Source organism: Artemia franciscana, chromosome 13 (genome assembly GCF_032884065.1).
Source record: "Artemia franciscana chromosome 13, ASM3288406v1, whole genome shotgun sequence".
In the NCBI taxonomy this organism is placed as follows: Eukaryota; Metazoa; Arthropoda; class Branchiopoda; order Anostraca; family Artemiidae; genus Artemia; species Artemia franciscana.
The window spans coordinates 13,548,408-13,560,561 of record NC_088875.1 but is presented as its reverse complement, the minus strand read 5'-3'; the positions used below and the strand labels follow the sequence as shown (position 1 = coordinate 13,560,561).

Genomic DNA, 12,154 nt, shown 5'->3' with positions numbered 1-12,154 from the left:
ATCACCTCATCTTATTAACTATGAAACAACAAAAATAATCTGAAATACTAAACTTATTTCAATTCAAATTAAATTCTAATTATTTGACCTTTCACTAAATATTTCTCTAAATTAGTTTTGAAGGACCTACTTGAGCTTTTACATCTCAGCTCAAGCGGAAGCATCTTCTACTCTATGGTGCAAATCATATCCAGAGAAAAATCTGAGCGCACCGTTGGTGTTCATCTCACCCGAATACCAAAAGCAGACCGTGTGTTTTGATCTTGTTGTTTAGGTTTCAACTTTAAGAGATTGTGGAAAGGAGATGGAAATGACCCTGAAAACAACCTAAAAGCATAAACTGAGTATGACAGACGGTAGAGTGAATCAAGGGAGAGACAGTTATCTATACTTCCAGTTATTTTCAGTGCACGTCTACGGATTGGATCGAGTCTCTTCAGGTGTGATTTGAATGTTGATTGCCAATTTGTCACACAATATTGGAGATGATGTTTCGGAAGTCCGTCGTATAAATGTGTGCTTCAATTTCCTGATGATGCCAAGATTGCGGAAGTACTTCAGTTCCACAGCCTGGATGTGGTGTAAAAAGAAAAGGTTTTCGTCCAGAAGTATACCTAGAAACCTAGCAAAACCCATTTCTAGTCGCCTAATCGTCTCTCGATTAGTCGTAATTCTAGCTATTTTTAGATGAAGAATTCCAATTCCCGAAAAGAAGAAAACAAATGATTTATGAACATTAATTACAAGTCTCATGCTAGTACCGCAGGAGGTCATTGCAGTGTCATCTACGAAAGGTACCAGTTCATCAGAGTCACAGTCATCATTGGAAGCGTTTTCACCACAGCATAGTTTGCATCACCTTGAAGTCTTGAAATTTTGCTTTAGGACACGACTTAGGTCATTTATGTGAACTATAAAGAACAGTGGACCTAGGATAGATCCCTTCTTCTCCTGTGTTAAGGCGCTGGTTGTTAAGGTGGGACTGGAACCATTTCAATGCCTCTCCTGTAACTCCGTTATAATTTAATTTACTTAGTAGAGTAAGATGATCCATGTTGTCGGAACACGTTTTTAATGTCAAGCAACATGGCTTATTTTAGATTTTGCCTAATTTCATGAAACATTTAATACAACCCATAACTTACATTAAAATCGTTTAAAGAAACAGTATAATTGTCAACAAAATTTCTCAAAAGCTTAACTGTAAATTGATCCATTCGTTCTGAGACAAGATAACTAGTTAGTGCCCCCTGGATTATCAAATGAGAATAAAGCTTTTACAACCTATGTGATTCTCATTCAATTTGTAATACCATTCATCTGAAGGCTGATGCAATCATTTACAATGATGTATACTTTCGCATTAGCTAGTAGGGAGGTGGGCCGGTGTATTTTAATCTGGTTAGAGAATGAACTGAGCTGCCAGTTGGGGAGAGGAGGACCCCTAGGTATTTTTGCCCCTTAGATGTCCGTAATTATTCATGTTTTCATCGAAAACAAACTTTTGTTGGACTTTCATTTTAAAACTAAAACAAGAAAATATGGACACAATTTTGCTGAAAAGAATATATCTTTGAATGATCAAGGGACATATTCAATAACCAAAAAGTTGGCAACCCTGTGCACAATGCATTTCATAATAGCGCTATCCTGTCAACTAATTATTTATATCAGACTTCCCTTCCATCTATAAACAAAATGAAATGAAACTTTATCAGTAACTGTTTTAAATAAAAATTTAGCAGTTGTTTCCATTTCATTTTAACCATCGTTTTATTTCTTAAGTTTTTCAAGTGAAAAATTAAATCTCGAGTTTTATTTACTAAAAAAAAGAAAAATTATAAGATCTATATCACAATGGCACATTTGAAAATAAAAACTTAATTAGATGGTGTTGTAACCTTGGCGGTAAGCCAGAACTGAGTCTATCAAATACAGCAGGCCGTTGATTAAACACAATACCTGGAAAAAAAGAAAATTAGTTTTTGGTTTAATGGAATAATTTTTTAATATTTAAGCTAAAATAAACTAGTACAGTTGACAGATTTAAGTTTATTCTCTCCATCTAATTTTCATTTGAAAATATTATTGTGCCTAAAGAACTCATAGCTTTAATTAAAAAAAATGAACTAACAAAACTGATTTTGCAATTAATTTCACCCTGAAAAAAATATATTCACTAGTTTATAATTTATTTTTGCATTATCTTATGCATAAATACAACTTAAATATCTAAGTTTAGTCAATTTCATATTTATGCTATAACATTAGTTTATAGGCTAGATAAATATCAGTTTTCATTTTCTATTATGAATGCATCAGATTGAACGATTATAATCTCTAAATTTGGTAACCCCTTTTAAAACCGCTCAATCGTGACTATCTGTCTATAATTCGTCTTTTTTTAATATACATGAAATGTTCTAGAGGTTCTTCCTCCCTGAACACTAAATTTGGTTTCCTTTTTTACGAATGGGGCTATTTAATAAAACTTAGCTTTTTTCCTGTAAAATAATATTAATCAAACATTGTTTGTTACAAAAAATCTTTGACGTTAATGATGAATAGACATTCTTATCTGATTTTGTGTTGGATTTATGATTGTTTCAATGATGTTGCAATTGCAACTTCTTTTTTTTAGTCTAGTCTTTTAGGTCAATTGCCCCAAGTATTTCCTTAATAGAAATTTTTATGCAAAATTGGGTTGAAAAGGTGTTTGAATTAAGATTGAACACAAAATGCATAAATTCAACAACAAAAAAGTTACAGCTACTTTGAATAGTTTCTAGAAAAATAAGATAAAAAAAAGCTGACTCCCAAAGACTAGTCACTTTCAGTTTTGACCAATTTTGATTTTTGCTGTCGCTTGTATTTCTTGCTGCCACTTATCTCCTAACCAGAGCTATGAAACTAATATGAAACTGTGTTTCCCTTTCACTTATGATCCAGGATACCCACATATATGTCAGGGCCTTGATCCACCCCCATTGTAACTAAATTGTCAGGTGTTAAAAAAAAACAACCCTGAAAAACAAAGGATTATCCTGGTATAGAAACCTTCAAGCCTTAACCCACCCACCCTTACTTTTGATTATACTTATCCTCATTCAGCTTGAACTGATTTCATATCTCAACATGTTTTTACTGTTTTTTTTTTCATTTCAAAAATGTCCACCTAATTAACCTAAAATAGATAAGACACCACTAATTAGAGAATTCCCTATTTAGAAGAGTCCACCCTTGAGATCAGTCTGATTTAAAAGTTTGCCACCTTCCATTCAGTTGTCTTTCACAAATGTGCTGCCATCTAACACCACCACTGCTTAGGATTTCAAAATTCGATTTGCCAATTTGACTAACAAGATTTGTACATCTAGTTACGTGTAAATATTGGGTTTTCTTTACAAACAAGCCTTAACAAGTAATCCCTTTGCCTGTTATTGGTATCACCTTCTTTAAATCAACCCACGATAATAAGCTGTAAAACTTAAAGTGGAACATAATAGCCATCAACAATTATTTCTTTAAAAGATATCTACCAAGTGTATTTCCATACTCTAAACTTTTTGAATCTCCTGCTCAGATCTCACCAAAAATTGTTAACAATAATTTTTTGCAGTTCGCAGATATTTGTTGTTAAAAATTGAGACAGGGAAAACACGCCTTTGTTCAAATATTGGAGGTTTGCTTCAACTTTTAATGAAACTACCGTTTTAAATTCATAGCTTTACATATTTTCTGGAGGAGGGGGGGGTCAGTACTTTCGCAGTTCGGGGAAACATATTTGTTGCTAAAAATGATTCGTAACATACTATTCCTGTGAGATTTGTTAAAAATAGCATTCTATTTAGACTAATTTAAATTCAGATTTTAAGTATTAATCTTTTTTCTTTTTTTGCTTCTTCTTGAAATTTTACTGTCAAATATAATCGCCTGTCGCAATTTATGAAAATGTAAATAGTAAATCATGTGGTGTAATTAGCCCTTTTCTTTACTTAGAACAAACAATTAAGACTAAATTCTACTTACACCAAGAACCTTTCCTGCACCAATATAACCACCGGTGACATACGAAGAGTTATAATATTCTAAAACCAATGCACCAGTGACAATAAACATGATCATACCAGCGAAATTGAATATAAGCTCCTGAAAATACAAACATAAGAAAACGTTTAGCAGCAGGGATCTGCGAAACCCTGTTTTATAGGGGACGGGAGAAATTTAGATAGTACAAAACATTCATCACACAAGCAAGAAATTAAAGATTTTATTTCTGTGGTCTTGTTTCGTGGCAAATGTTTTGTCCTTTGCATTTGTTCGCGGCGGCGTCAATTGACAGGAGGGGAGGGTATTTTTTCCCCATCCTACATTTTTAAGAATACCGTTTTTGGTATTTTACTGAAAAATTGAAATAAAATTACCCCTCACTAGAATTTAGAAAAAATATATTTTGCTCCTCCTCCTGATTTTCGTGAATTGACTTCGGTGCTTATTCATATAAAATGTATAATTTGTTTACAAAATATAGCGCTTTATATCAGACAAGAACCAAATAGTTCCTGGTAACGAACTGTAGTAAGTGGTAACGAACAATAATAACCAAAACTCTAAAAAACGGAATTCTGATACCAAAAGACTAATTTGTATCGTCATGTGTAGAAATAGCTCGCCTTCTTGGGAACTGAAAATTAAAGGCTTAAGTAAATTGCTCTGTTATATTAGTTGCATAAATATTTTGAGTCCTTTCTAGGTTTATAAAATGCTTTGAACCCTTTTTAGTGGCCCAATATGTCAATTATAAGTGCAGTAATCGCTTTATTGCAGGACACGAAGCCCAAGTATCTGCCTATGGAAAAGGCAAATTTTTATTGCGTCTTTATCTGAATTTTTTCAGTATGAATCTATTTTTTTTCAGCATATTTTAGTTTTCTTTCGAAAAATAGATTCATTTTTTCCTTGATGAATATAATTCCCGTCAAAGCGTCTCTATTTTAAAATATTCTTTTCTTTAGTATGGGAGGGTCTTTTCTTTTCAACCTTTTTCTTTTCGGTAAGATTTGTTTATTGCACAGTTTTAAAATAAAACGGGTCTTCTTTACTTTTCTATTCTTTAGTGCTAAATTCTAACAAATGTCAGCTGTTTTTTACTAGATTGAAAAATATGCATAATTTCTTTCTATAAGAAAATATTAAAATAAGAAAATAATTTCTTTGTTGTTTAATTTTTTCTGATGAGTTTTTTCTACCTTTAAAACATAACCAAACATTCTTTGAGTAATCACTTTTCCAATTATCTGTGAGAAAGGGTTAGAGATCCTGTTTTGGAAACTATACATATTATAGTAGTCAAAACCTAAAGATATCTTTGCAACTAAATTAAATAATTAGGAGGGAACTGAATTAATTCGTTCAGCATTTTGAACAATGTGTAAATTTCAAATTAAAAAAAAAAAATCAAACAGTATCTTTAAATCACTAAAACATATTTGAAGGTTTTTTTTTTACAAAAAAGTAATGAAGAAAGGAAGGAGAAAAATAACATGTCCTTAATTTTATTAAGTAAGATAGCTTGATCAAATATATAGAAGTTTTATTCTAAGAAATAATGAGGATTTTTGTTTGCATTTTCAGACAGTTATATGCTAAAGTTCCGGGAAACAGGATCCCTTGAAAAAAAAACTTCTAAATAGTTAATCAACTTTAACATATATGTAAGTAAGAAAAGTTGTTCCCTCCATTATTTTCTTTCTGTAATTTTTCTGATTTTGTTTTTTTTCTTTTTTTTTAAAGATTCAATTTTTTTCTAGTAAATTTATTTCACTCTGGACATGTGACATTTCTCTAAAATATCCAAAGGAGCGTCCAGGGGAGGGCACCACTGGCTTCCGCAATCCAGGTGTACCAGTGACCAGTCAGTAACCAATTGATGCTAGTAACCAATCAGGTAAACCAGTTCCGTATCAGTTACCAGCATTGATTAAACCCTCAAACGAAATTACAAAACACTATTATATTTAATCATTTAGGTTTTTTATTTGCTGATATTGTTACATTTGGTTTAAAACAATGTGCTTGGACACAGAGGCGTTGATATTTAACAGAGTGAAAATGCACATATAGCCTTGTTTAAAAAATATATATATATTGAACTCGCATTAAAACTCCATGAGCTTCAAAACATATACGATCACTGATTGCAAGGAAACCGAGACATCTAGGATTGTTGCGATAAATCTTGCTAAAGGGTCAATCTACTGTCTGTGCTATTGTCAACGCTGTTGCTGCTATCGTAAACCTCGCTTAAATTTATTGAAACTCACCAAAAATCGCTGATATGTTCCAGCTTCGCCCCAGACATAGGATATAAGAAGTGCCAATGAAATCATCAAAAATCCACCAATGGTAATGATGCCTGTTAAATATCTGTCGATGTAACTTCCAGAAATAATGTCACCACCGAAATGTAAGTCATATTGTCGAGTCAATACAAGACAAATTATAGCAACAATCTGAAACAAGTTAAAATGATGAAGAAATGATGAAGAAATTATAGACTCCTGAAATATATACAGATTGTTAAAAGAAATACATCTCATCACTTCTCAAATAATTAGAAATTAAATATCTCCCTTTTGAGCAATTATTCTGTTTTCACTCTTTTTTCATCAAGTGAAATACTATCAAAGCAAAGGTCAGAAAAAGCTAGAGTGAGCCTTTGAACAGAACTATTGGCTCATTGACTCTAATCTGAGCAACAGATTGGAAAAAGGGAAAGTGCCAGTTTCCTAGTGTCCACTTGTGACAAAAAACAATTTTTACCCTTAAAGGGTCAATTTGGTCATATAGAAATTCTGAAATAGCAAATAAATTTCGAAAGTATTGAAAAATTATATACATAGTATATAGTTCGTAATTTCAGGAACACGCAGGGGAAAGAAGAATGTTCTGCAAAATTCGTTTGGTATCAGTTTAACAGGTTCACTCCACATCAAACAGTTCATGGTAACGAACTGCAGTAAGGAGCGACCCGGCTCAATAGTAAACGAAACTAAAAAAAACAAATTTTGATACTGGTAGAATCGATCATAGATACTGATAGATAGATTATTATTTTCAGCTTCATAACTTGGCTCAATTCCATTTTATAAGATTTTAAAGATATGCAAACACATTTCCTAAATTTTGAAAGAAAAAACAACATTGATATGGCTCAAAATTCTACTCAAATAACAGGAAGTGCATTTTTCAGAGCTAAAGGCAGAGAAAAAGCAACTAGTAACAGAAAATTAAGGTAAAATGTTGTTTTGTCAAAATTTCAATAGGTATAGACCTGTCATATAGGCGAATCTTGGGGCTCTCTGGAGGGAGACGGAGTGGAGGTGGGTATTTTAAAATACCTTTTCGGGACATACTTTAGTCTGTAAATTCATCCCTGAAAGTTTCATTTTTCTAACCTAAACTCTTTCCGAGATAGCAAGAAGTCAATTAACTAGAATTTTACCTACTTTTCCGACAAACTGGATTATTTATCCTTACGTTTCTCTTGATGTAAATGATATCTGAGGACAGGAGTATTGCTCCTTGAAATGGTCTGGGGTAGTTTTCAAATAAAGTAAACCCAGAGTCGTTCAAAGAAGATGAGGGCGATTGGGTCATCTGCCCCGGGTACTGCAGCTGGGGGGGGGGGGGGTTGCTGGGGGATTGGCCACTTTGAACAGATTTTTATTTTTTTTTTTTTTGCTTATATTTGATCGGGAGAGGGACGCTTTAATGAATTTTTCTGGGCGCTATCAACCCTAGGAACGGCTGTGGGTACACTTGCTACATGGATACATCTGCAAACAGTAATAGTAAACACTTCAGAATATGTATTAAGCTATGTTTACATGGGAGCACGCTTGATTACTGTAGTTCATCTAGTGATCCATGCAGTATTTCAGCTGACAGGTAGCAGGACAAGTTTTGGTTGTTATCCCTTATGCAAATTATACCCGGGGATGTTAGCATATTTAAGACAAGGGATTCTCGAACGCACTCTAAGAGTAACCCAGTTTTAGGACTAAAGACAGGCAAAGTAACCTATAGCATGGATTATCCGTTATTAAAGAAGCTCGGAACCTCAATCCTTTGAATATTGAAGAAGGCTCTTAGGCCTAGCTTAAGCTTTATTAAATGTATAGAAATACTTTATAGCCTATATCACTGACCTAAAACAGCGGAGGCATGGTACTTCTATCGCTGTGAACAATGTCAGTTTCGGCCTTGCTCTTAACAGATCCATCGAAAATATAAAAAAAGATAATTTATTTATTTAAATAGATCTCCAACACATCCTAAGCCTTGGGTGTTCCCCCTTGCCTCCAAGCTATGCCACTGAAACTGAAATAAAATCTATAAAGAATTCTTACAACTTCAGCCAATTTCAAAAATCCAATAGCTCGAGCAAATACTCTTAAATCTGCCATTTTTTGGCTATATAATTTGCTATTAGCAACCTAATTCAGGTGCGTTCAAATCAAGAATGAAAGACAGAAATAAATTTGTTGAAACCCTTTTGCCCTTGGATTGCAACGTATTTTCGCAGAAAAGATAGGGGTGACTTAATTAACGTCGTTGCTATGTCAAAATGTAGGCTGGTTTTTAACCTTTCCTGATTGGTTCTTGAATTGTTGGTTTTTAATCTTGTGCAAATAAAACAAGTTTCGCCCAAAAGGGGTTTTTCTTATTTTAGAAATATCCTCCTAACTGGTATAAAAGGTAAGAGGAGAAGTTCGTGGATGAACTGTAAGTAAGGACTGTATCTTCACTCCAAATAAATAAAATTCATTAAGTGTAAAGTTGCTCAAGAAATGTTATGAGCCTAAGAAAATATGCAGTTTTCGAGAAAGGGAGGAAGCATCTCAATTTATCCGAGCGATTTTGGTTAAAATTACCACAAAGAATTAAGTACATAAGAGAGGTCTATTACGGAGGTTTCAAGCCCCTATGTGAAATCCTGTTTTTTCGACAAGGATGGTCACAGATGCGTGTTTATTCTTTTTTTTATTTTCAGGGGTGATCGTATCGAACCACTCGTTCCAGGATACTAGAAGGAGGCTCATTAGAAAGAGAATTGAATGTTCTACTGACGTTTTTATTGCACTTGGTATTAACCATGTGACATCTAGAAATCGCAAATTCTGTCGGTCTGTCTGTCCCGGTTTTGCTACTTTAGGCACTTCCAGGTAAGCTAGGACGATGAAATTTGGCAGGCGTATAAGGAACCAGACAAGATTAAATTAGAAACTGTCGTTTCCCCGATCTACAATCTGGGGAGTGGGGGGACGGTTAAATCGGAAAAATTAGAAAAAAGGAGGCATTTTTAACTTACGAACAGATGATCGGATCCTAATGAAATTTGATGTTGGGAAGGATATCGTGTCTCAGAGCTCTTATTTTAAATCCTGACTGGATCAGGTGACATTGGGGGGAGTTGGGGTGGGGAAAACTAAAATCTTGGATAATGCTTAGAGTGGAGGGATCGGGATGAAACTTGGTGGGAAAAATAAGCACAAGTCGTAGATACGTGATTAACATAACTGGAACGGTTAGAGTCAATAACCGGAAGGGTTAGTTCTGAAAATTTAGAAAAATGAGGTATTTTTAACTTATGAAGGAGTGATCGGATCTTATTGAAATTTGATGTTTCGAAGGATATCGTGTCTCAGAGCTCTTATTTGAAATCTCGACCATATCCGGTGACATTGGAGGAGTTGGGGGGCTAAAATCTTGGAAAACGCTTCGAGCCGAGGGATCGGGATGAAACTTGGTGGGAAAAAGAATCAAAAGTTCTAGATACGTGATTGACATAATCGGAACGGATCTGCTCACTTTGGGGGGGGGGTTAATTCTGAAAATTAGAAAAAAACGAGGCGTTTCTAACTTACGAAGGAGTAATCAGATCTTAACGAAATTTGATGTTTGGAAGGAAATCATGTCTCAGAGCTGATATTTTCAATTCTGACAGGATCTGGTGACAATGGGGGGGGGAGTTGGGGGGAGACCTACAATTTTGGAAAACGCTTAAAGTGGAGGGATCGGGATGAAACTTGGTGGGAAAAATAATCACAAGTCCTAGATACGTGATTGACATAGCCGGAACAGATTCGCTCTCTTTGGGGGAGTTGGGGGGATGGGTTAATTCTGAAACATTACACAAAAATTAGGTATTTTTAACTTGCGAAGAAAGGATTGGATCTTTATAAAATTTCATATTTAGAAGAACCTCGTAGCTCAGATCCCTTATTTTAAATCCCGACCGGATCCAGTGTCATTGGGGGGGGGGGGGATCTTGAAAAACGTTTAAAGCGGAGAGATCAGGATGAAACTTGGTGGGAAGAATAAGCACAAGTCCAAGATAAGCGACAGGCATAACCGGACCATATCCGCTCTCTTTGGTGGATTGGGGCGGAGTAATTAGGAAAAATTAGAAAAAATGCGGTATTTGTAACTTACGAACGAGTGATCAGATTTTAATGCAATTTGGTATTTAGAAGGATCTTGTGCTTTAGAACTCTAATTTTAAATCCCGACTAGATCCAGTGATATTGGGGGAGTTGGAGGGGGAAACCGGAAATCTTGGAAAACGCTTAGAGTGGAGAGATTGGGATGAAACTTGATGGGAAGAATAAACAGAAGTTATAGATACGTGATTTTCATAATTGGAACGGATTCGTTCTTTTTGTTAATTTGGAAAAATTTGAAAAATTGAGGTATTTTTATCTTAAGAACGGGTGATCAGATCTTAATGAAATTTGATATTTAGAAGAAAAGGATGTGTCAGAGCTCTTATTTCAAATCCCAACCCGATCTGTTGAGATTGGAGGGGGGAGGTAGAGGGGAAACCGGAAATCTTGGAAAACGCTTATAAATGTCATAGATTCGTGATTGACGTAACCGGACTGGATCCGCTCTCTATGGGGGAGTTAGGGGGTGGGATTCAGTGCTTTGGCACGTTCGGTGCTTCTGGACGTGCTAGGACGATGAATATTGGTAGGTGTGTCAGGAAGCTCCACAAATTGACTTGATAAAGTCGTTTTCCCTGATTCGATTATCTGGGGGGCTGAAGGGAGAGAAAAAATTAGAAAAATTGGGGTATTTTTAACTTACGATTGGGTGATCAGATCTTACTGGATTTGACCTTTTGAAGGACCTCTTGACTCAGAGCTCTTATTTTTATTCCTGACCGGAATTAAGCCTCTGATTTTCCTTTTAAAACTATCTATTGAATCTCAAATTTTGCTAGAGCTCATGCCATATGAGCTCTTGGCTCTTGGCTCTTCCGACCTCATCACAAGTGCCATATGAGCTCTTAGCTCTTGTTAATTACCAAAAAAGATTATTCAGAAACGAGCAAGTATTTTATGGGCTGAAACAACAATTTTAGCCCAAAGGGTGCTAAATAGCCATTGAGTGCGAATTTTGAGATAACCAATAGATTTGAATATATCAAAAATTATATACTGAGCATTCCAGTTTCAGTGACAGTAATGACTCACGCTTGGGTATTTGTAGTAGGAACTGACCTCTAATCCCTCTTAGCTCCCAAAAACATTTTTAGTCTTTGCCTTTAATATAGGTGCTGTGGGTGGTTTCACCCACAGCAGTTCAGCCGACTGAACTTATTTCAAACAGTAGACTGTACGAAAAATGTGGTTTAATCCGCTTTCTACGGCTATAATGAAATGAAAGAAAGCTTGAGATGGCTATGCCACGATCTGCGGATGAAGGATGACATATTGCCGAAGATTCTCCTTTTCGGTCAACCGTGTAGGGCTAGACAGAAAGCAGGTCGTCCTCGTCTGGGGTGGAAGGATGTCATAAAGAAAGATTTAAAGGAATATAAAGAGGGAGGGTTTGAATTGATTGGGATGGAGGAGGAACATGCATAGCTGTGTTGGCCTCTGTGCTGTGGTGAGATTTTGTTAGTTTGTTAGTTAGGGTGATTTCATCCCCCTTATAGCTATAATGTTTTTCTGTTACGTAAAAGGTTACATTCCCATAAATTCCGACACAGAGGTGAAAAACTGGGGTGGGAGGTCACAAGCGTCACCAGAAAATTTATAGGGGCGAAGGTCAACATGTGCTACTAAAAGCAGGCCCAGATTTAACA

At 35.2% G+C, this 12,154-nt stretch overlaps 1 protein-coding gene across 1 annotated transcript; it reads right to left on the bottom strand.

The window, feature by feature from the left end:
• Window positions 1-1,801: 1,801 nt before the first annotated feature.
• Window positions 1,802-8,553, bottom strand: LOC136035086 (protein snakeskin-like). Its single transcript, XM_065716672.1, has 4 exons — window positions 8,412-8,553; window positions 6,324-6,512; window positions 4,030-4,149; window positions 1,802-1,962 (listed from the first exon to the last, which is right to left on the bottom strand). Exons 1-4 carry the CDS (start codon window positions 8,466-8,468, stop codon window positions 1,885-1,887), a joined length of 444 nt encoding a protein of 147 aa, XP_065572744.1. The 5' UTR covers window positions 8,469-8,553; the 3' UTR covers window positions 1,802-1,884.
• Window positions 8,554-12,154: the final 3,601 nt, after the last annotated feature.

What these genes read in the sequence shown, in the direction of transcription:
- LOC136035086 (XM_065716672.1), bottom strand. Translation starts at nt 8,468, where the DNA reads ATGGCAGATTTAAGAGTATTTGCTCGAGCTATTGGATTTTTGAAATTG. An exon ending in GAACATATCAGCGATTTTTG is followed by an intron (nt 4,150 to 6,323) that starts GTGAGTTTCAAT and finishes TTGTATTTTCAG; the next exon opens with GAGCTTATATTCAATTTCGC. An exon ending in GTGCAGGAAAGGTTCTTGGT is followed by an intron (nt 1,963 to 4,029) that starts GTAAGTAGAATT and finishes CTTTTTTTCCAG; the next exon opens with GTATTGTGTTTAATCAACGG.